Raw genomic sequence first — 22,595 nt, 5'->3', positions numbered from 1 at the left:
AGAGGGGCTGGGCCGAGCCGAGCCGAGCCGCGCCGCCCCGCTCCCCCCGGCCCGGCGGGGGAGGACGCACGGCGCTCCCCGCCCCGGCCCCGCATCCCGCCCCGGCCCCGCGGCCCCGGGCTGGGGGGGAGCGGGGGGAGCGGGCGGGCAGGGGATGCTCTGCCCGGGCTCGCCTCTCCCCTGCCCCAAACGCGGCCCCCGCCGGCCCCGGCCCGGCGCCCCTCGGCAGCGCTCCCCCCCCCCCGGGGTCCCAGCCACCCCCCGCAGCCAGGGCCGGGACCCCGCGCCCGTCACCCCGGCCTCAGGCCTGCCCTGCTGCCTGTCCCTGCCGCGCCCAGCATCCCCCGGCCTCGCCTGGACACTTCGCCCAGCGCCAGCCCCTCCTCGCCCGGATTTTGGGGCTCGCGCCCACCCTTCCCACTCCCCACGTTTTACGATGCTCCGGTCACCTGCAAAGCGCTGGCCCTGCAGCCCCAGCGCAGCCGACACCCCCTGACCCCCGCTGCGGCCGCAGCCACGGCCAGCGCCGCTCGGATCAGCTGCCCGATTCCCAGGCACCCCAAAGAGCCATCGATTTCCCGTCCCGGAGCCCCACCTCGGCCGCTCTCGAGGCCTCGCAGCTGCTTCCCCCACCACCCACCCACCCATCGCACGTGAGCCTTAGTCACCGCCAGCAGCCGCCCCCCGCTCCCAGGGGCGAGGGCTTCGCTGCCACGCATCCCCCCCGCCCGGATAACAGGCAGATAGCAGAGGCCTGCCCCGCTCCCCGGGCAGAGCAGAGGCCTTGCCGCAGCCCCGCTCAGCGGTGAAACTCCACTTGGCCTTGCAAGGAGCGGCGGGGGCCCGAGGCACGGCCCCGGTCCCTGCCCCTCGCAGCATCCTGGAGCAAACGCACCCTGGGCACGGGCACCCGCGCACCGCAGCAGCCGCGCGCCGCAGCAGCGCGTCCTAGAGCAGGGGACACGCGGGCAGCAGCTCGGGGGGAAACAGCGCTCAGGGCTTTGCAGGGGCAGCAGGAGCCAGGGACACGTCCCCGTTCACCACGCAGCCGGCCCGGTCCAGGCACCCCACAAAGCGCCCATCTCTGGGTTCACAGGGACGTGTTGAGGAACAGATCCAGTTCTCTGCAGGCAGCGCCCGGCAGAGATGCCTGGTTTTGGGATGACGTCACCACGGGGCCAGGAGATCCCCTGCCACCCATCCTCCCTCGCCTACCAGGCAAACAGGTTTCCTGAAATCCCAGCCCTCTCCTCCGGAAGCGCGTTCCTCTGACTCAGGGGACAGGGAGTGAGCAGGAGGGCTCCTCACAGACGGGGCGGCCCCGCTCTGTGCGCTGCAGGGGCAGCCATACACCCCAAACCGCCCCCGAACACCCCACAGCCCCATGCTGCGGCTGAGCCGTCGCCTCCCTGCGGCCCCTGGCCATGCCACCAGCCGGCTGCTCACCGGCTCCTCAGCCAGAGCAGAGGCTTCCCCGAAACTCCCAGCAGCCTCACCCACCAGCTGACTCCCCGCTGGGGAATGCTGCGGCTCTGGGAGCCGTGCAGCCCCAGGGGGATGGCGGGGGACAGGAGGGCACGTGGCGCAGGAGCGTGTCCCAGCGAACCCACAAACACAGGGGACACCCCGGGACAGGGAACAGCCCCGCTCGCGCACCTGCGTGGCCCAGCCTCCGAGGGGGCTGCAGCAGCCCCCCGGCCCCTTATTTCCATGGCACGCGAGGGCGCTGGCAGAGCGGGGCCGGGGCCACCCCATGACCTGCTCCAAGGGTGCTGGCAGGCAGCTTCCAAAGCCCCCTTCCCTGCAGAGCCACGGCCCTGTGGGTCCCGGCGGGGCAGGCAGGGGCCCCAGCACGGCATCGCCCAGAGCGGACGAGCGTCCCGGGGCTCCAGGACAGCCTGGCATCAGGTCCAGCCATGCCCGGGGTCCTTTGCCCCACCACGGGGCCAGCCCGGAGCAGGGGGCACGGTGAGGAAGGGGCAACTGCGGGTGTACAGGGCCTGCGGCTGTGCTCCGCCGGTGCTCCTGGTGCAGGCAGCAACGCAGAGGGCTCCCGGCTGCCATGCCAGCCTGAGTCGATGGCTTATACAACAAACAGCATTCATTGATCGCTCCGCTGCAGGCAGAGCCCCGCTGCGTCGGGGTTCCTGGGTCCAGCCCCCCCATTCCCATGGTGCTAGGAACAGCCGCCCTCCCTGCGCTGATGGAAAATCCGATGAGCTCATGACGAGCATGCCACCCAGCCCCAGCAGCTGCGTGCCCCAGAGCTCCCTGTGCTCCTCAGCTCCTCAGCATGGGGTACAACACTGCCACAGCTCCCTCGGGCTGGCGTGGGGAGGGGGCTGCACCCAGTGGTCTGGGGCCTGGCCATGGCTCCAGCCCCTGCAGCGTGCCCAGTGCCTCGCCTCGATGCTGCCTGCGGGGAGCCAACGGGGTGCCGAGCACCCCAAAATCAAAGGACAATTACAGCCGCGGCTTGGCTACTGCCCTGTCAGTGCAAGCTGACGCTGCGGGAGGCTGGGTGCGAACAGGGACGAGGATAGCAAACAAACCCCACCGGCATCTCCGGGCAAAGTACCGCGCAGGACACCCCATCCCACCCACTCCCACACCTCCCTCCGCCGGCCCCAGAACTTTGCCCCCACCCCAGGCTGCTCCCACCCTGCTGCTCTGCGTGGGGCGGTTTCGGGGTGCACGCATGCCAGTGGTACTGTGGCCACGAGGGCTGATCTGAACCCCTGCCCCCAAAATGCTCCAGCTGACCCCCACAAGCTATGGGGCAGTGACCCAGCAGGAACGCGGGGGCGAGGGTCTGTCCCTGCATCCTGCCCCAGAGCAGACGGGTGCAGCACCAGCCCGTCGCCGGCGCCGTGCCGGGGCAGCCGCCAGCCCCCGAGCACCTTGCCACGGGGCCGCCACCACGGCCGGCCGCAAAGCCCCGCTGCTGCAGGACAGTCCCCTGCGGGTGCAGGTGATAAATGGGCCAGCGACGGGCTGAGCCCTGCCCTGCCCTGCCCCAGCCCTCGCCCGCTCTGTAATTATCCCAGGCCGCATCTGTAATTAGTGCCCTGATGTCATGGTGTCAGGCCTGGGCAGCCCCACGCGCTCCCCGCCAGCCCCACCTTGGCCTCCGGCCCCAGGGCTGAAGGAGATCCTGGCCCTCCAATGCCATCCTGGGGAGCTCCTGCCCGGCTCCGGCTACCTGCGCTCCCTGCCAGCATCGCCGCTGGACCCCCGTCCCACCCCTGCCCCACAGCACCCCAGCTGCTGTGGGGCTGGATCCGGCCCTCTGGCCAGTGCAGGGCTTGGCTGCTCCCACTGCTGCACCTCTGCCCCCTCCCACACGACCAGCACCCTGCCCGCTCCTCGCCGCGCCGGCCCTGCCAGCCGGCTGCACGGCTGCCACCCTCCTGGGGACAGATCCTGCCTGGGCAGGAGAGGGGCCAGCCCCTGCCCTCCCGAGCCCCTCAGGCTGGGGATGAAGGCAGTGCTGCCGGTCCCCTGCCCCCCCGGCACAGGGAATGCGCTGGAGCCACCCCAGCAGCTATAAATAGAGCGGGAGGCGCAGGCGTGTGCCGGCCGGGGCACACGTGGGTCTGGGCGGCCGCTGCCCCTCGGCCGGCGTGGGGCACGGGCAGGGTGTGGGGCTGCAGTGGCACCCCAGGGTGGGATGGGAACGGGGAGGGTGAAAGCCCCGAGCAGGGCAGGGGCACCCCGTCCTGCCGCAGGGACGCACCCAGCCTCGTGCCGGGGGACAGGAGGGGAGGCCCCATGCAGCCGCCGCGAAGCAGCACCCAGCGCTTTATTGCAAGGCAGATATCCACGCTTCCCGCGGCACTCAGGACACCGCATGCCTCTTCCCTCCGCCAGCACCCCGGGCTGCCCGGCCCCGCAGCCGCTTCCACCCCTAGCACCCGCGCAGGGGCCGGGCTGCGCCGGTGACGGTGAACCGCCCGCTCAGCACCTCCGAGGGTGCCCGCGTCTGCTGGCCCGGCTGCTGCCCACCGGCAAAGAGGGTGAAGGTGCCAGGCTCGAGGCGCCAGCCCTGCGCCCAGACGGCGCGCTGCTCAGCCACCACCTGGAAGGACAGCTTGATCTCCTGGCCGGCCAGCACGGCCACACGGCGGAAAGCCACCAGCTGCCAGCGCGGCACCGGCACAGACGACTGCTCCCACCGCAGGTACAGCTGCACCACCTGCCCGGAGGGACGGGAGTCAGTGCCAGCGGGACCCCCTTGCTGCCCCCCTGGCAGGGGGGGAACCAGCCACATCTGTACCCCTATGCCCGCATCAGTGCGGAGCGGCCGTGCTCACCTCCTCGCCGTCCCGCTGCCCCGTGTTCTCTAGCACCACGGACACAGAGAGGTTGGCACAGACGGGCAGTGCCGGGGGGCTGAGCACCAGGTCCCGGTACTGGAAGGTGGTGTAGGACAGCCCGTACCCAAAGGGGTAGAGCGGGGCCTCCTGCCCGTAGTACCGGTACGTCCGCCCCTCCATAGTGTAGTTCTCCATCGGTGGCACCTGCGGGACACAGGGCTGGTGGAGCGGGGCAGGGCTGGGCGAGCACGGTCAAGCATCACCCCATATCCCATGGCTCCCTGGCCACCGACACAGGGAAGGGCTACGAGTGCTGCCAGCTGCCCTGGCCTTACCTGGTGCATGCCCGCAGGCCACGTGGCCGGCAACCTGCCAGCTGGGTTGGCCCCTGCCTCGCCCAGCAGGACCCTGGCGATGGCGAGGCCGGTGGCCTGGGCGGGGAAGAAGCAGGCCAGGATGGCCCCCACGCCCTCGTGCGCCTGTGCCCAGCTCACGTCCAGGGGCCCCGCGTTGAACAGCAGCAGGATGACGGGGCGCCCGGCGGCTGCAGGGGGACAGTTGTCACCAAGAGCCCCGCGCCGGCGCTGCTTGGACGGCTCCGGCTGCCCCAGGGATGGGGAACACCCTGGGGGGGGTTGGGATTCCCTCCCTGCACCCCAGCCCATCACCACCCGCTCTGGGCTGGCCCCCACCCCGGGACCCCAACCAGCCGCCAGGTGCCGGCGTGCTGCCCCGGCCGGAGCCGAGCCCCGCAGAGCCCCTACCCGCCTGCACGGCGTCCTGCAGCAGCTCCAGCTGGTGACCTGGCAGGGACAGGTCCCTCCGGTCCTTCGCCTCCGTCTCCACATCCGCCCCTGTGCGGGGACAGCCAAGGGACAGCCCCTTACACCGCAGGCAGAGGGGGCAGAGGGGCACCGACCGCCTCGGGGGGATGATGGGGACCCGGCCTCTCCCGGAGCCACCCAGGCTCTGGGCCGCTCCCCCTCCCCAGGCCATCCCCACCCAGCTCCCCACTCCCACCTACCTGTCCCCAGGCAGACCACCACCACGTCGGCTGCCCCCACCGCAGCCACCACCTCCGCCCGCGAGTACCGCTGGCACCGCGGCTCGCGGCAGCCTGCCGCGAAGCTGACGTTGGCCGGCAACGCCTCCAGTCCTCTCCTGCACCAGGGAAGAGCAGAGGGCATGGGGGCTGCTGTGCCCTGGGGTCAGAGCACTTTGGGGACACCCCCCCTTGCCCCGGCCCCCAGCAAAGGGTCGAGCGGCTCCAGCGGCAGCCCCGGGCAGCGCCCAGGACCAGGACGGCAGCACCGCGCTGTCTCACCGGGGCGTGTAGATGTACCGCGGCTCCGGCACCGGCGCGTAGTCCCCGAACAACACCCGGGGGTTGTCAGCAAAGGGACCCACCACCTGCGGAGGGCAGAGGGGTGAGGGTGGGCACCAGCAGCCCTGTGCCACGCAGGCTGTGGCTCTCCAAAGAAGGGACACCTGCGTGCTGGGGGTACGGAGCCAGCAGCCCCTGGGTCACCGTGTCCCCCTGCCCACCGCCGTGCGCGGTGCTCACCACGAGGCGCTTGCTGGGCAGGTCCCGGGCCCGGAGCGGCAGCGTCCCCCGCGTGTTCTTCAGCAGCACAAAGCTCTTGACAGCAGCTTCCAGTGAGAGGTTGCGGTGCTCAGGGCTCTGCACGGCGCTCAGGTCCAGGGCGCTGTAGGGGTTCATGCCTGGGGGGTCGAACTCCCCCAGCCGCATCCGCGTGTAGAAGAGGGGCCGGACCCGGTCACGCAGCATCTGCAGAGACCCCGACACCCAAACCTCAGCTGTGCTTGGCGAGGGCAGCCCTAGCTCCCTGCCGCGCCCCAGCCCTGCTCCCCCCGGCTCACCTGCAGCGTGATGTTGCCCATGAGCAAGGCCTGGGGGATGTGCATGAAGACGTTGTTCCTCATGCCGTAGGAGAGCTCCAGGTTGCAGCCGGCATTCATCGAGGCTGCCGTGCCGGTGAGAAGGGAAACCACCCGTCACGGCTGCGTGATGCCCAGGGACCCCACGCCCATCCCATGTGCTCACCGATCGCCGTCTCCAGGAAGGTGCGCGTGTAGTGGTGCCCCAGCATGATGAGCTCCAGGGCCCCCTCGTCACTCACCACGTAGCCCTCGAACCCCCACTCGCCACGCAGGATGTCCGTCAGCAGCTTCTTGTTGGCGCAGGCCGGAACGCCGTTGATCCTGTCGGAAAGGGGACGGGGCAGCCCAGGTGGCCGGGCACCAGCCAGCCCGCAGGCGGCCCGGCCCGCACAGCCCCCACCGCGCTCGGTACCTGTTGTAGCTGCACATGAAGCTGTAAGAGCCAGCACGCATGCACGCCTGGAACTGGGGCAGGAAGGTGGTGCGCCAGTCCCGCTCCAGCACCTGCAAGCGCCGTGGCAGAGGGGGGTCAGCGCCTGGGCTGCCGCCCGCCGTGCTGCGGCCCTGCCGTGCTCACCTTGGCGTCGAAGCTGAGCCTGGAGACGGGGATGTTCTCGGGGCCCCCGTGCACGCTGAAGTGCTTGCAGCCGGCGCTGGCCTTGATGTAGCGGGGGTGCTGGCCCTGCAGCCCCTGCACGAAGCTGCGGGCCAGCTCCCCGCTCAGGAACGGGTCCTCCCCGTAGGTCTCCTGGCCGAGGCGCAGGCGGGTCACTGCCAGGACCTCCAACCCCGCACCCCCGCAGCCAGCACCCCGGGGAGCTGCTGTCACCCTCCAGCCGGTCGGCCGCGGTCCTGCGTGGCCCAAGGCCGGCCCCTGCCCCGTGCTGGCACCTGGTTCCTGCCCCACAGCGGGTGCCTCATGATGTTCAGGACGGGGCTGAAGCAGCTGAGCCCCGTGTGGTCACCGTAGCGGCCGGCGGCGGCGAAGTCGTTGTGCTTGGCTCTCACCTCGGTGGCGGTGGCGTTGGCCACCCGGTAGACGAGCTCGGGGCTGCGGGCAGAGCGCGGGGTGTCAGGGGGCCCATCTCGTGGGGCCACATCCCGCATCCCGGGGTGCATCCCGGGGGGGGTGCCGGTACCTGAAGGCGGCGGCGAGCCCTAACGCCTGGGGGAAAGCCGTGGCCCAGCCGGGCGCCTCCGCGTCGCCCCGCAGACACTCCGTGTTCCAGTTGTAGGGCGCGATGCCCAGCCGTGGGATGGGGGGCGCGGGGCCGTTGCCCATCGCTCCCCCCCTCGCCACCTGCGGGGCCAGCGGTGCTGAGCGGGGTGGGGGGGTCCCGGGGCCCCCCCGCCGCCCCCCGCCGCGCCCTCACCTGCAGCACCAGCTCGGCGGGGCTCAGCCGGCCCAGGAGGTCGTCGAGGCGGCGGTGCCAGGGCAGCGCCGGGTCCTGGAAGGGGAAGGGGAAGGAGGGGGAGGGCTGCCCCCGGGCCGGCCCGGCGCCCAGCGCCGCGCACAGCAGCACGGCAGCGGCCCGGAGCCCCGCCAGCCCCGCCACGGCCGCTCCCGGGGCCGCCGCCGCCGCGCTCCGCCGGCCGGGCGGGACGGTGGCTCGGCGCGGCATGGCACGGCTCGGCTCCCGGGATCGGCCCGGGCCCCGCGCTCCGAGGCCACGGGCGATGGGCGCGGCGGGGCGGGGAGCGCTGCGGACCGGCCCTGCGCCCGCCGGCCGGGGCGGAGCGGGACGGGACGGGACGGGACGGGGCGGGACGGGACGGGGGGGGTCCCGGGGCGGGGAGGGGGTCCCGGGGCGCTGCCGGGCCCCGGCCGCGCTCCCCCCCCCCGCCCGGGAAGGCAGCGGAGAGCGGCGGCGCCGGGGGAACCCCAGCCGCCGCCCCCGAACGAGCAGCCAGGCCCGGCGCGGCGGCCCCTGCACCGGGGGCTGTGTCTGGGGGGCGGCGAGTCCCGGCCGGCGGCACCGGAGCGGCAGGCACCGTGCGGCCAGGCCCTGGCTCCCGGCCCCCAGCCCCGCAGCGGTGGCGGGTCGCGGCGTTCCGGTTCCCACCCCGCCGAGCAGCTCCCGGAGCGGGCACGTCTGCCAGCGGGAACCGGTGGAGCCGCCCGGCGCTGCCAAACCGGCTCCCGGGGTCACCCCGGCTGCAGCGGGGCTGCCCGCGGCTCCGGCGCTGCGGCAGCGGAGCTGGCGGGGCTGGCAGGGCCCCTGCGCGGGGCTAAGGGGCAGAAGTCGCCCCACCGCTGCTCCCGTCCCAGACCTGGGACCCCGGAGCAAGGAGGGGAAGGGCCTTCGTTAGCACGCTGTGCTTTAACGAGAGCCACGGAGCGTGATGCCAGCACAAGGCCCCAGTGTGGCCCCCAGTGCCCGGCCAGCTCAGCACAGCGGGACGCTGCCAGGGACCCATGTGGTGACCGGGGACACGGTACCTCCGGTGGGCACCCATGCACGGGAGCGGCCGCGGCGGCCGCGGTCACATTCTCGGTGCCCCGGGGCCAAGGCCACCAGTCCTCCCGGCCGTGCTGCCCCGGTTCCACATGTGCAGCCTGGGGACACAGCATGGGGCTGGGCGGTGGCTCCAGCGTGAGCACGGCGGCAGGGCTGCGGCTGGACCTGGCACGCGTCCTGGGGCCTGCCCGGGTGAATCCTCAGCCAGTGAGGGCTGGTGCTGCGTGACCCGGAGCAGCACGTGCGGCTCGGGCAGCCCCCGGGCACACGGTGACATTTGCTCTGCGGCTTTCTCGCATGGCCGCTCCAAGACAAAAGGCGCGGTGATGGCCAGGGTTTGGCCTGGCGCTGGGCAGCCCAGGCCTGTTGCTTGCAGGGCAGGGGCAGCTGCAGGCTGGGCGCTGCCTGCATCTCCATGCAGGTGAGCTTGCGTGTCTGCTTGGGGGGCTTGTGCCCTCTGCCAGCATCACGGCCGTGGGGCTGTGCACTGTGTGCCATGGGGCTGTGCACCATATGCCGTGGGGTCTCCGCCACCTCCACCTTTGCGCTGCCCTGGATGCAGCTCTGCAGCTGTGAGATGCACGGTGCAGGGAGAGGAGAGCACAAAATGGCCATTTGCCCGCCGGCGCTGGGATGGGACTGGGAGCAGGAGGGGAGCCGGTGCTCGCAGGCTGCTCCCCTGCGCTTTAGGGCTGGGAGATGGGGGAGCGCAGGCACCTCATCATCTCGCTGGCACCGTGTCCCGCTCCGGCCAGGGATGGAGGTGACGCTGGCAGTTCCCCAGCCCGGATCTGCCACGCTGAGAGCTGGTATCAGGCCTAGGGACTCGCAGCCCGCCAGCAGCTGAGCGAGCGCAGGCCACGCCGTCCCGAGGACGTAGCCATGTAAGGCAATGCCAGCAGGTCGGCTGCAGCCAGCGAGAGCCCAGCCGGCCCCTGCGCTCCCAGCGCTGCTGCTCGGCGGTGACAGCGAGCGATCACCCAGCTGCTGGATTCCTGAGCAGCCGGCGGGGGGGCCCCGCTACCGGCTCCCGCTGTGCCCGGGGCACGTCCTGCCAACCCGGCACACAGCCTCCATCGCGCTGCCCTGGCTCGAGCCACCCTGCAGCATGGGTCAGCCATCGGCACTCGCTCAGCGACATGTCTAGGGCAGAGACATACCGGAATAAATAAATAACCGCCAGGCAGCAGCCATGAAGGAGCAGAGGCCGGTGCTCGGGCAGCCGTGCTGGCTGGGGAGGGTCAGGGGGAGCGCGGTTGTTCCGGTCAATATTTACTGCAGTTGCACGGAGCCCTGAGCTGGGCTGATTTCTGCGACACCCCCATCCTCTGCCACACGTCCGCGTGTTTCTCACGCGTGTGAGGTGCAGAAGCCCTGCGCCGAGCAGCTCCCGGTCCCACACCGAACTGCAGCTCGAGGCTCCGAGCTGGCCCTGCCCCGCCAGCCCAGGGCTCGCCCCGGGGGTCGCCAGCCGCCCTTGCCCCGGGAACCGGTTTCCGCCAAGACGTGGAGGCCAGCGGCCAGGCGGGGAAGGGGACGCTGCAGGACCAAAGCCGGACCCGCCGGCGAAGGGAACCTGGCCCTGCCCGCGGGGAGCCGTTCACCCGGCAGAACCCCTCGGTGCCGCCAGCGGGGCTGGGGACCCCCGCAGCGCTGACAGGCACCCGCCGGCCGCCTTCACCGGGGACCGGTCGCAGGGAGCAGCACCGCAGTCACCGCCGCCCCCCCCACCGGGCCCTCACCGGCCGGGCAGGGGCCGCCCGCTCCCGGCAGACGCCCGGAGGAGCGAGGGTCGGGCCCGGGGGAAGTGAGAGCCAGGGGAAGCGAGGCCCGGGCCCGGGGAAGCGAGGCCCGGGGGTAGCGGGGGCCGGGCCCTAGGGAAAGCGAGAGCCGGGGGAAGCGAGGCCCGGGGAAAGTGACGGCCGGACCCCGGGGGCAGCGAGGCCCGGGGCAGCGGGGCCTGGGGGAGCGGGGCCCGGGGGAGCGGGGCCCGGGGGAGCGGGGCCAGACCCCGGGGGCGGCGGCGGGACCCGCCGGTCGGGCGGAGGCGCCCCCTGGCGGCGCACCCCCGCCCCAGCGCCTGCCGGGAGTGGCGGTCACGTGACCCCGCCCGCCAGGATGTGCCGGAGCCGCCCTCGGTCACGGCGCATGCGCGCGGGGCCGCGGTGCACTCTGGGGGCTGCAGTCCGGTGGCGCGGGCGCGGCGCGGCGGGCGGGGCGGGCGGGGACTACGAGTCCCGTCGTGCCCCGCGGCGCGGGGCGGGGCGGGAGGCGGCCGGGCCGGGCCGGGCCGGGGACGCAGCGGGCCGGGCAGGATGTCGCGCCAGGCCGGCCGCGGCACCGAGAGCAAGAAAATGGTAACGGCGGAGCCGCGGCGCCTGAGGGGCCGGGCGGGCCCCGGCGGGACCCCGCGCCGCCCACCCGCCCGCGGGGGCAGGCCTGGCGGGCCCGGGGCGGGTCGGCCGCGGGGCGCGGGCCCGGGGCGGGGGGTGCCGGAGGAGGCGGAGGCCCGGCCCGGCCCGGCTGCCAGCTCGAGGTCTGCAGCAGGGCCTGGCTCTGCCCGCCCGTCGCTGGGCCGCGCTGCCCGCCCGGCTCGGCGGGCCCTGCCCCTCTGCGGGCCGGCACCGGCGGGCACCGGCTGCCCCTTTCTCCGCCCGCCCGGGGGCCCGGGGCGCTCGTCAGCCGTGCGGAGCGGAGGGCGCTTGGGCGACCCGCACCCCGGAGCCCGCCACGGCCTAAGTGTCCGGTACCCGCAGCGGTTCGTACCGGGAGCTCCCAGCGCAGGCGGGCAGTGCCGGTGCCGCGGAGCCGGCTGCCGTGTGTCGGGGTCAGAGATCAGCCAGGAACGGGACCCTCCCGGGCACGGGGACCGTGCAGTCAGAACGCAAACGCTTCTCTCGCGTCTCGCTCCTCTCTCTAACCCGGTTCCGTGTTACCAGTCCAGCTGAGCCGAGGCGCGAAGGAGAACGAAACTACCCAGCTGAGGTCTCATTCTGGGTCAAAACAGATCAAAGTAATTCGGTTTTGATGCAATGTCAGTATTTGAAAGCACGTAATAAAAATAAAATCTGCTTTTTCTCCCTCTCTGGCCGTGTTGACGGGCTGGTTCAGGCTCAGCGGAGGCCAGGCAGCTGCCTGCTCCTGCTCACTCCGCACCTCGAGGGATTCTCTTCTAGGGATTCAACTCCTCAAATACAATGACTTTTATTTAAGGAATTGGTGTTACTTCATTAGGATTTTGATATTTTTGTAGCCACAGAACGTTTGAGACTCTACACTAGCCTGCAATACACAAAAATACAAATAATGGCGAAAGTATTGGGCACCTTAATTCCATTAGATGGACTGAAAATGAAGTGTTCGTTTACAAATATAAATTTAGAAGTTTGCCTTTTTATAAGACTCTAAAGTTACCTGAATAGCAGCATTGCAGGCGATAACTGTGACCAGCACTGGGTTTGCTGCTTTAGGGCTGATAACAGTAGGTGGTGGCTTCGTGGCTTTACACAGTAAATGACAGCATCTTGGACTGGTAACAACTGGATTTCCCCCATGCATTCACCTCCTACTCTCTCCAGCTGCCAAGCCCTGTCTTGCTAAAATTACTGAAATCCTTAAAAACAGCGTAACCTTTTTTTGCATGTTAAATTCTCTGCCAAATGTCTGACTCTGCCAGTTGAGCCAAAGGAGGCTTCCGCCTTGTCGTTCGCTCTTGAGTGATGTGAACTTGTGCAGCCTTTATCTGTCCAAGATGAAAGCAGAATTGTAAGTAAAAAAACCCACAAAGAATATGTCAATTCTTTAGATCTAAAATTGGGCAGAAGTACCAAGGAGCCTGACTGGTTCTTTTCACGTGCTTAAAGCCTTTTGGGTAGCTAATGGCTGTTGACCCCGTGATTTACAATGACAAGGTGGAATTCCCGGTGTCTTCTAACAAACCCAGTTTCTATTTGTTGAATGTTGCAGTTTGGGAGTGATTCCTCCTTGTGTTTGTCTTGGCTTTGTGTAGACTTGTTCAGAATGAAGTGCGATCAGTGTTGTCACTTAACTCTGATGTTGTCTCTTTTCCCTTCCTTTCTGCCTGCCTGCTGCTTTCATTCTGTAGTATTGGTATTTGCCATTCATTTCACCTTCCGCATCTATGCATCTCATGGTAGGTGATAGGCTTTTAATGTGAGATGAGACTCTCTGTAATGTTTCTGAATGCTAAAACTGAAAGCAGAAATAAATTATGGTGGTTTATTTGTTCCTGAAAACACTTCCTTCAGGTTCTGTGAAAAGCTAAACCCTATTGTAGCTTTTTGTTTTGCAGCCTTTAATGACCATGTAATCACTGGTCCGGCTTAATGGCTCCCAAGAAAATGCACTTTGACGTAGTTGCTTCTGGTTGAGGATCAGTGATGGTGGTGGCTGGGAGAGGAGACCTCTTCCCTTGGTGCTTTCTGCAAATCCGGCAACTGTGCAAAGAAAGGCCAAGTAAATGTGATCCTAGCCAGGCGCAGAAAGCGGATGTGCACAACACAGATCTGCTGAGCTGACCTCAAATCGTCCTTGCTGTTCCTTGTGTGGGTCTGAGCTGATTTGAACGCATGAAGCAAATCGTGTGCCTAGATAACCTTCTAGGGACCAGATGAGTATTGGGGTTTTTTTGGTAGCAGAATGTAATAAATCTGTGGATGGACGGGCATTTTTTTGTCCTGTTGAAAGGACCAGAAATGGAGCCTGACGAGTGTTGCCCATTTGCAGCGCGTTCCTGAAGCAGATAACAGACGCAGTTTGAGCCGGTTTTCACCTCTGGGTCAGTGGTTGAAATAAATTCAAGTCCCTGGCGACTGCACGTTCAGCCATCTGGGCGGTAGCTGGTAGCACAGAAATGACCTGGAGGTGTCATTCCAGTTGTCTGGGGACGTGCTCGTTAAAGCAGAGAGATGCTAATTGGCAGCTGACAAGAGTTGCTAAGAATGGCTACAGAGTGTGAGCAGCCTCCCGGCTTGCCTCTTCAGGTCAGATTTGGGACACGTTAATGGGAAGTGCTGTGCATGTGGAGAGAGGGAGAGAAAGAAAGTGCTCAGTCGTTCCTAGTCAAAGAGGATTTCTCTTTCCAAGGAGGCTGAAGTTGCCTTGCCAAAATATGAACTGGGATCTCTCCTTATTAAGCAGCAAATTCCTTTGAGACAGCAGGATTCTGTTCTCCCTCTCCGGGCCAACGGAAGCAGCGCTGGACACAGATGCAGCAGTGCTCAGTCAGTTTGCTCTTTGGCTTGTGCTAAATCCCTTTTGCCTCTCTCTAGAACTCGGAGCTCTTCACGCTGACGTACGGCGCTTTGGTCACCCAGCTGTGCAAGGACTATGAGAATGACGAGGATGTCAACAAGCAGCTTGACAAAATGTAAGTGGATCTGCTGCAGTGGAGCCTTGTCGGAGCTCGGGTTCACAGTATGGCACGTCTGTGTGCTGCACTAAGAGTAAAAGGCTGGCAGACTGAATTTTATTTAACACTGAAATTTCTCAGATTTAATTTTTTTTCCTCCACTATCTTCTTTTATAAACGTTGGCTGTCTTTCTGAAGTTATGCTTTTCCCACTCTGTAGCTGTTGCTCTTTGGTACGTTCACAGGGGTTACAACATAGGTGTTCGGCTAATAGAAGACTTTCTAGCCCGGTCCAATGTCGGAAGATGCCACGATTTCCGTGAAACTGCAGATGTTATTGCAAAGGTAATCATCAAAGCACGGCTTTGTCAAGTTTTGTTATGGTTTTGCACGTGAGAATAGAGTATTTGCTACTCACAGGACTGTTCTGAGAGTTTGACTGATTTTGGGGAGGAAAAAGAGAATTAGATCCCTAACTACTGCTGACTGGTGGGAGAAGGGAGTGGTGTTTTCAAAACCCTTTAGTAATTTGGCAAAGATCAAAGCTGTGCTGTTGCTTCATGGAACATGTTCTTGTTCGTACTCTGCTTGACATAACAGATAGCATTTAAAATGTACCTGGGCATCACTCCAAGCATCACCAACTGGAGTCCTGGAGGCGATGAGTTCTCCCTGATCTTGGAAAATAACCCCTTGGTGGACTTTGTTGAGCTGCCTGACAACCACTCATCTCTCATCTATTCCAACCTGTTGTGTGGCGTGCTGCGAGGTGCCCTGGAAATGGTGAGCCAACATCTCTCTTCTGGTGAGATAGGTATATGAATAACCAAGGTATCAGCAGATACTTTAGTGTCTGGTCTGTGTTTGTGACTTCTGCATTTGCTTTGGACTTGAAATTCACTCCCAGGAGAAGAGCAGAGCTACAGGAGCGCTCGGCTGCCGTTGTGCATGGCAGCTGTGAGTCCCAGAGGTGCTGACCAAGCCCCGTTGTCTTTTGACCCAAGTAAAGCACTAGTATCTCCTTGAATTTTTATGAAGCTTCGGAATCCTCACTTTGTAACTGCTATGAGCCCTAGCTGGGAATTGGCTGGAACAAGAGAACGGCTGTGTCTCCAATTTAGGCATCTGTACTTAGGCTTGATTATCTTGCTTAGCTGAAATTTTTGAGGAATGTACATGGAGCAGTAGGACGTGCGGCCCTGAGCGATAGGGTTAACTGGGCTCTGCTCTCTGCAGGGGGGCCTGGTTACGCTGTAGGAGGTACGTTTGCCAAGGTAAGGTGCCCGCTGCCCACCACGTAGGCCACAGTGTACAAGGAGGACGTGATCTTGACAAACGAGTGCTTCCCTAGAGCTCTGCACTGCGTGTCGCACCCTCCGAGTCCTTAAGCTGGTGCTTCACGATCAGAGGGTTCCTAGAGAACCTGCTGTTTTAAGGGAGATAACAGCTCTTCTTTTCCCTCTTTTATCACCTAGGTTCAGATGGCCGTAGATGTAAAATTTGTCCAGGACACACTGAAGGGTGACAGCGTCACAGAAATAAGAATGAAGTTCATCAGGCGGATTGAGGACAATCTTCCAGCTGGCGAAGAGTGAAGTGCATCCCAGTCTCCCTTTGGGACTGGAGGGGACCAGGTGGTTTTGGCTGTTAGCTTTCATCACAGATCTGTAGGGATATAGCGCTTTCATTGCAGATCTGTAGGGATCTAGTGCCCCTGCACATTCAGACCGACTCACTGACTATTTAAGATGTTATATTCTTCTACTGTTACTTCCATCTTCTGTAGAAGACAATTGTCTGGTTGCTGTTTATTTCACAGGTTCATTCTGAAGTTTTTTCATAAGGTGATGTCTTTTTCGTATTCCCCTCGGGACTCTTTCTATGCTCAGTTTCTAATTGTGACATTCGGTTGTGTGAAGAACTACTGCTCAAACTCTAGATGATCTCCAGTCTGCCCAAATCTGAATCTATGTTTTACTACCAGAATCAGAGCTATGAGACCCCACTGATTTACTGTTAAACGCTGTTCTTAAAAAGAGGTTTAAAATTAATTCGGAGATAAGTGTGTAGTATTTCTGTAGACCAAACTGACTTCCTGCATTTGATTCTGAAGTTACTAGTAAAACGCTAGCTTGATACCAGGGGGTGATTTGGGAGGGCCGTTGGAGTGCTGGCACCCGGTCGGGGAGGCTCCTTTTGTTGGAGAGGTGGCATCACGCAGCACCGGCAGATTCAGGAGGTTCGCGTGGCCTGGGCCTTTCTGCAGTTTCTCTTCCCCAGCAGTCTCGTGACTCCCTCCTTGGAAGGGGAGGACCATTAAATTGCAATGGAGCAGCAGGGGATATTTTAAATGGAGAAAAGGAAAGAGTGGCTAAAATGCCATCGGTGTTCTACAGCGTGTACAGCCCAGGGGCCACGTGGCAAGTCCACGGAATGAAAAACAAAACTCAGGCTAACGACTGGGAGGTATTAAGTGCATTTCAGCAAGGCGAGTCTGTTCTGCTGTTACGGTGTATAAGCACTGCGCAGTGTGGAGGTGGTGCTGGGGTATATGCTCACAGATGTTTAGGCTACAACAGAATTTCCTGCGTTACTTGAATTGGCAAGCTTCGGCAGTCTGTAGTATCTGCTGTTCTGTAAAATAAATACACAAAGTAGCATTATATCTCAAAAAGCAAGACATTGGAAAATCAACTTCCTCTGCCATCCCATTCAGCCAGAAAATGCAGGCGGGCATTCAGTTCTCAAATCACTTTACATAGCATGAAGGCACAGATCCACAGAGATAATGAGGAGCTTGGAGTCGGTAGCTCTTACTCACTGCCACAGGAGCTGGTGGCTCAAATACCTTTGTAGGTTTATGCCTGAGTGTAAGGTGAGAGAGAGAGACGAGAAAGCTGCTGCTTGTGCTGCTGGGCATTTAGGTTCTCTAGATGAACGCTGAGTCGCCTGGACGCTGGCTGGCTCACCCCATCCCTTTTTTGCCCAAATGAGTCCCTTTGGCGGGAGGGTTTGGGTGCCCCGTGCGACGTGCGTCCCGTGAAGGGGCAGTGAAGCGCCGTAAAAGCAGTCGGAGAACGACATCGAGGAGCGGCAGTGGCTGGTGGGTTTTGGAGACAGAGGTGCCGCGCGGTCATGTTGCGGAGATGAAAAAGATCCGTCGTTTCTCATCGTTGACCATTACAAGTCATTTTAAGGCTGCATTTTAAAAGCAATTGCATTAAAAGAATCCCGGTGTCAACTCTTTGGTTTCCTCTTGCCTCTTTTTTTTTTGATGACGCAGGTGCTGGCGTGGAGCAGCCGCTGAGCGGGGCTGGCAGGGCGACGGCAGCGCCGCACCAAGAATGTCTGGCTGCCTGCGCATGTGAAAGCTGCTGCCTGAAGGAAACCTGCCCAATATTCAGCACACGGAGGGACTGCAGCTGGGGGTGGGACTCGGGGGCTGATGGGCAGCGCTGGGAAGCCAGACAGTCAATGTTTGCTTGTTTGAGGACTGTCCTTTTTCTGCCCCGTGAATACCCGTGTGTGTCCATTAGCGGGGACTCGCTACTGCCAGCCCAAGGCAGTCCACTGCGCTGAGAGCCACGACGTGCTGTTTGTCCTCATTCACAGGGGCAAAAAAATCGCCTCGGGAGGCATCTGTGTCCCCCATGCCAGCTCGGCGCTGGGGGCTGCTCCGCGGCTGCCATTGCCACGCGGTGCCATGGCTGGGAGCGTGCAGGCGAGGCACGGCGACTGCTGGCTCTCCAGGAGCAGGAATTTGTGCCCTCCTTGCTTGTAGAAATGGTGTAAAGGCTCCCCGGCACCATGCGGCGTGAGGGAGCTGCCCCGCAGCGTGCCGGTGGGCATCACCCCTGCCCCCGCGGTCACTGCAGCCTCGCTCGGCCCCGGGCACTGAGCACCCGGGGCTGCACCCCAGCCGCTGGCAGCCCTGAGGATGGAGAAGTGGCAGCTTTTGCAATCAAGCGGCTTTCCTCTGGCTTTCCTCTTTGGCTGGAGCTGGCGAGCAGCACGTGTCGCCTGCCTGGCCAGCGGCAAGAGCCAAGCCTCGCCAGCCAGAACAGCCCCAAACAGCCCCGACGCACCCGGCTCCTAAAACAACCTCTGAGCAGCGACTGTGTCCCTGGGGGTCCAGAGGGAGGGAGGCCTCGGGTCCTTGCTGACGTTGCAGCTAAAAGGGGGTTATTTTGCAACAGCGAGCTCGTGCCGGGTCCTTTTCCCTCCTTTAGCAAGCAAGGGAAAGTGCTTGTCCCTGCGGGGAGTGGGTCCTGGGCTCCCACTGCCGGCCCCTGGGGAATTACGGAGTTGTGCAGTAATTTGCTGGGGCGACTGGGTCAAATCAGCCCAGACCCTCTGGAAGAACAAAAAGCAAAAATTGCATTAAGTAAATTAAAACTGTCTACTACCGAGTAGCTCATTGTAGACAAGGGAGAATATGCAAAAAGCTCTGTTTGAAACCTACTAAATATTACCATGTGCTGTTTATAGGAAACAAATGGGGAAAGGCATGCTGCATCAATAAAACCCTGAACATGTTGGAGTTGGACTAAAGCCTTTCCACGGCTCTAGGTTATTGAATACCCTCCACTTTCATGTAGTGCCAGGCCTGACCCCTGGACACATACCGCGAAGGAGAAGTTGACTTGTGGGAATAATAGACATTCCTGGTGAACGATTTAACCTGGCAGGAAAAGAGGCAACTTTCAGCCTTTCATATCTCCGTGAGATATTAGAGATGACAACAGCAACAAGTCAAGGGGGGGACACGGGACGGGAGTGCTGCCGGAGAGCGATGCTGCGGGACCCCGGTGCACGGCAGCACACGGGGCGAACCCCCCCACTGTGCCCGGCCCCTGCCAGCCCACGCCGGGCGCTCGGCCGGCCTGGCCACCCCGTGACCGCAGCACATGGACTCTGCGTTGCCCAGACCCCGGGTCCCAGCCACAGTGCCGCATCCCAACCCCAGTGCCACATCCCAACCCCATCCCGGGCTCCCAGAGTGATGGGTCGGAGGAGCTTTAGTTGCAGCGGTGCCCGCGGAGGGTGGAAGGAGCTTTTCCAGCCCTTGCCCCGCTCCGGCACCATTTCCTCCCACGGGCAAGGGGGACTTTGGCCAGTGTCCTGATGGCACACGCTGGTGGGAGCTGAAGTCCCGCGTGTGACTCAGCCAGGGTCCAGCTTGAGGGTTTAAACCAGTTCATCTCCCCAGCGCGGGGACAACCTGGCTGCCGCTCCCAGCTCGCCCAGGGTTTGACGCCTGCTTTGCTGCGGGCAGCCGGCGAGGGCTGTTTGCTGCCGCCCTGCTCTGACCGCACGATAAGGGGCAGCGGAGCGGGCGGCGAGCTCGGCCGCGCTGCACGCCGCCTCGTGCCGACAGCACCCTCATCCCAGCCTCACACCGGCCTGGAGCCGGGCGGTCCCTTCTCCCCTCGCTGGTGAGAAGCAGAGCTCCCAGCCCCGCTCCTGCCACCTAAACCAGGGGCGGGCGGCAGCCCTGGGCACCGTCCCTTCGCAGAGCCCACGGCCCGGCACCCGCTGATGGGGCAGGGACGGTGCCAGGAGAGGAGCCTGGATGGGACGGGGGAATCTCTCTGGGAGGGAAGCGTTTCCGGACTGGTGTCCTCATTGCCGGGGCAGCTCCCACAGCTTTCAGCCAGATGTGCCGGGCGCTCACTGGGGCCATGCGAAGGATGTTTCACCCACGAGGGCTTGTGCGCTGGGGACGGCAGCTCCTCAACAGGGCTGGCACAGTGCCGGTGGCCCTGAGCAGCCAAGGTGTGGGCAGTGCTGGCGGGGATGAGCTGGCACCATCTGCTCTCAGCTCAACAAATGGCCCCCTCGAGCCCCATGCACCCGGGATGCCCAGCCCCAGCCCCTCGGGATGCTCCAGCCCCACGTCCCCAAGCACCCAGCTGTGCATTGAAAAGCCGTCGGCTGCTGGCAGCACCAGGGCCAGGCGAGAAGACGCTCAGGGTGCAGATTCCAGCTGGGGCATGGATCCATCCCCACCTGAGGACTCCCAGCTCCAGCCAACCCGGCTGAGCAGCTCCCCACGAACGTGTTCTCCGCCTGATAACAGTCTGACAAGTTTGGGTACGTGAACGCTTTTATAAACCTTCCCAGTCCCCCTGTGCCAGCTGCAAAGCACATTCAGCTGAGCTGGGCAGCTTGCAAAACCCTTCCCCAAGGCACAGCCATGCTGCAAAACCACTGCCCTGGCCCAAACACTGTTTCCAAAGCTGGGAATGCCCATCGGCAGCAGTGCCAGGTCAGCGCAGCCCTTTGGCGATGCTGCTTGGCACCCATCCTCCTGCAGCATCCCTTGCCAGGGCTGAGGAAGAGGAGGAGGTGTCTGCAGCTCCCTCCTTGAGCCGCCCTCCCTCGGGCCAGGGGACAGGAGAGCTGCCCCAGCAGCACTGCTTGGAGCTCTGCCAGAGTTTGGTGGCGTCTGGTATTTCGGGTGAAGGGAAGGAGGCTCCATTGTTCCTCTTTTATTGTTTTGTGTTTCCTAAGCAGGACAGGCACCCTCCTCCCACGCTCTGCCCGGCTGCGGAACGGATCCAGCCCTTTGAAAGTCAACACTGCAGCGAAGGCGTCTTAAAGTGCTGGGCGAGTGGAAACGCAGCGAGAAACGTCCCCGCTCCCAGGCACAGACTGGCACGGGCAGCACGTGCAGGGATGAGGTTCCGGGGCAGGGATGCAATTTATCTCAGTGTCCCCCTTCCCCCGGTCCGGGTCCGTGCTCCCAAGGCACCGCATCGCGCTTTGTTTCCACGTACAACAGTTTAGGCTGTGGCAGCTCGTGCCAAGCCATGATGGGAAGGGACAGCGCTGGGCAACGGCGCAACAGTCACAGGGAAACACACGGACATCAGCCGAGCCGTGCTGCCATTCCTGCCCTCGCGCCGCGAAGCCGGCGAGGACGCTGGTGCTCTCCCAGCCGCGGGATGGTCCAGCCACCCTCACCACGCCTCCCACCAGGCAGCCAGCCAAAGCCTGTCCTTTCCACCTTTCTCCCTGTGGTTTCACTGCTCTCGGTTTCTCGTTCCGCTCGACACAACTAAACCCCAATAATTAAAACCACAGCTGCTATTGTCCTGCTGGCAGCAGCACCGTTCCCCTCCAGAAGCTGTCCTCTGCTGCCCGGCAGCACAGGATGCGGCATGGGGGCACGGCACAACCGGGCTCCATCCGAAAAAGGTGCAGGAGTGCCCACAGGACGGGGTACAGCCCGTGCAGCCATTTGGCGCAGTAAACGTTGAAGCCATAAGCTCGCCGCCACCCCAGAAACAAAGACCTTGGGGAAAGCAAGGGAGCACCAGTCCAGCCTTTCCTACTTTCTGCAAAAGGTGCAAGATTTCCAAATGCAACCGAAACTCCGAGAGCCCAGCTCGGGTGGATTTGCCCAAAGGCGGCTTGGGAAGCTGCCGGTGTTGAGCAGCCTTGGCCTGCAACAAGACCTTCAGCTGCAGGCCAGGAGCAGACAGGCATTTTGATGAGAAATGTTTGTTTTCTTTTAAAATAGTTTTAGTTCTGGCTTCCAAGGAAGGGAGCTGCTGAAATGGTCCGTGTCTCCCCAAGCTGCAGCAAGCCGGGTTTTTTTGAAGGGCATCTAACCCCTCCCAGGGCAGGAGCTGCTCTCAGCCCATCCCCACTGCGCTTGGGCTGACCTGGGCTTGCCAAGCCAACGATGGGCTTTCCTCCTCGCTGCAGGCAACCCAGCCCCTGCTCAGCTGCCCCCAAGAGCTGCTGTTTTCTAGATTAAATCTTTCCTGCAGCCCTTCAAACCTGCGACATCCTGCCCTGCAGCAGTGCCTGGGGAGAGCGGCTCGGTTGCCGGTTCCTCCTTCCCTGGTTGTCATTAGTCCGTTCATCCAGCAACCGGCCGCTCTGGCAGAGGAGCTGGGAGCCTGGGCCCTGCCAGCGTGTGCCGGGATGCCGGCCGGCCGGAGAACCCACCTCCTGCACATCTGGCAGCAGCACGGCTCTCGGAGGACACGCTTGGGGCGTCCCCTTGACTGCTCCTAAGGACGGGCTGCGAGCAGCAGCCCTGGGGACCCGCTTCCCCCCTGCCTCCCCAGCCCTCCGGCACGGGTCCTGCCCGGCACGGCTGCTCTCTCCCCTTGCAGGGTTTGCCAAAGACCCTGGCTCCAAGCTGCGGGACACTAAAGGCTGCTCAGTGGCTGGCACAGCATCAGCACATCACGCAGACGCGTGCTCAGCTTCTCACCCCTGCTCCAGTCCCACTGCCTGCAGGTGACCTTCCCCGAGCCTGGCACCGCTGCATTTTGGGGGTTGTTTTTAATGCATTTTGTGCCAGCCCCCACACCAGACCTGCCACCACCGGCACAGACCGGGGGCCATGCAGGATCCCCCCAGGACACAGCCCAACCCCATCCCATCCCCACTGTGGTGAGCAGCTCGCCACGAGCAGGACCGGACCAGATGCCTGGATGGCTGGGAACAGGCTATGGTCGAGGCTTCCAAGCAGTTAACAGAGAGAGAAGCAAAATTATTTGAAAATTTAAAACCAATCCCCTCCCCAAA

General features: G+C 63.7%; 2 protein-coding genes across 7 annotated transcripts; one reads left to right on the top strand and one right to left on the bottom strand.

Annotated features, from left to right (window-relative positions):
- Positions 1-3,907: 3,907 nt before the first annotated feature.
- On the bottom strand, positions 3,908-8,675 carry LOC142595057 (uncharacterized). The gene is given in 17 exon segments (XM_075722186.1): positions 3,908-4,195; positions 4,314-4,520; positions 4,652-4,860; positions 5,081-5,170; positions 5,341-5,477; positions 5,641-5,726; positions 5,881-6,105; positions 6,198-6,301; positions 6,382-6,539; positions 6,631-6,722; positions 6,796-6,966; positions 7,110-7,269; positions 7,358-7,518; positions 7,592-7,891; positions 7,893-7,922; positions 7,924-8,029; positions 8,659-8,675. Coding segments are annotated over 17 exon segments (2,541 nt in total).
- A 2,308-nt stretch (positions 8,676-10,983) lies between these two features.
- TRAPPC3 (trafficking protein particle complex subunit 3) lies at positions 10,984-17,276 on the top strand. Of its 6 annotated transcripts, none has more exons than XM_075721983.1 (6): positions 10,984-11,034; positions 12,783-12,830; positions 13,969-14,066; positions 14,294-14,393; positions 14,649-14,831; positions 15,524-17,276. In XM_075721983.1, the coding sequence occupies exons 1-6, from the start codon at positions 10,993-10,995 to the stop codon at positions 15,641-15,643; spliced, it is 591 nt and encodes a 196-aa protein (XP_075578098.1). In that variant the 5' UTR covers positions 10,984-10,992; the 3' UTR covers positions 15,644-17,276. The 6 variants fall into 6 exon arrangements, with proteins under 6 accessions (XP_075578098.1, XP_075578103.1, XP_075578104.1 ...); XM_075721986.1 differs by lacking the exons at positions 10,984-11,034; positions 12,783-12,830 and adding exons at positions 11,513-11,711; positions 12,975-13,680; XM_075721985.1 differs by lacking the exons at positions 10,984-11,034; positions 12,783-12,830 and adding exons at positions 11,513-12,442; positions 12,975-13,680.
- Positions 17,277-22,595: the final 5,319 nt, after the last annotated feature.

The sequence above is a fragment of the Pelecanus crispus genome, chromosome 16 (assembly GCF_030463565.1).
Source record: "Pelecanus crispus isolate bPelCri1 chromosome 16, bPelCri1.pri, whole genome shotgun sequence".
NCBI lineage: Eukaryota > Metazoa > Chordata > Aves > Pelecaniformes > Pelecanidae > Pelecanus > Pelecanus crispus.
Note: the sequence above shows the minus strand (reverse complement) of the source record. Positions and strands in the feature narration are given on the sequence as shown.

What these genes read in the sequence shown, in the direction of transcription:
- TRAPPC3 (XM_075721983.1), top strand. Translation starts at nt 10,993, where the DNA reads ATGTCGCGCCAGGCCGGCCGCGGCACCGAGAGCAAGAAAATG. An exon ending in GCACCGAGAGCAAGAAAATG is followed by an intron (nt 11,035 to 12,782) that starts GTAACGGCGGAG and finishes TTCATTCTGTAG; the next exon opens with TATTGGTATTTGCCATTCAT. An exon ending in TGCGAGGTGCCCTGGAAATG is followed by an intron (nt 14,832 to 15,523) that starts GTGAGCCAACAT and finishes TTTATCACCTAG; the next exon opens with GTTCAGATGGCCGTAGATGT.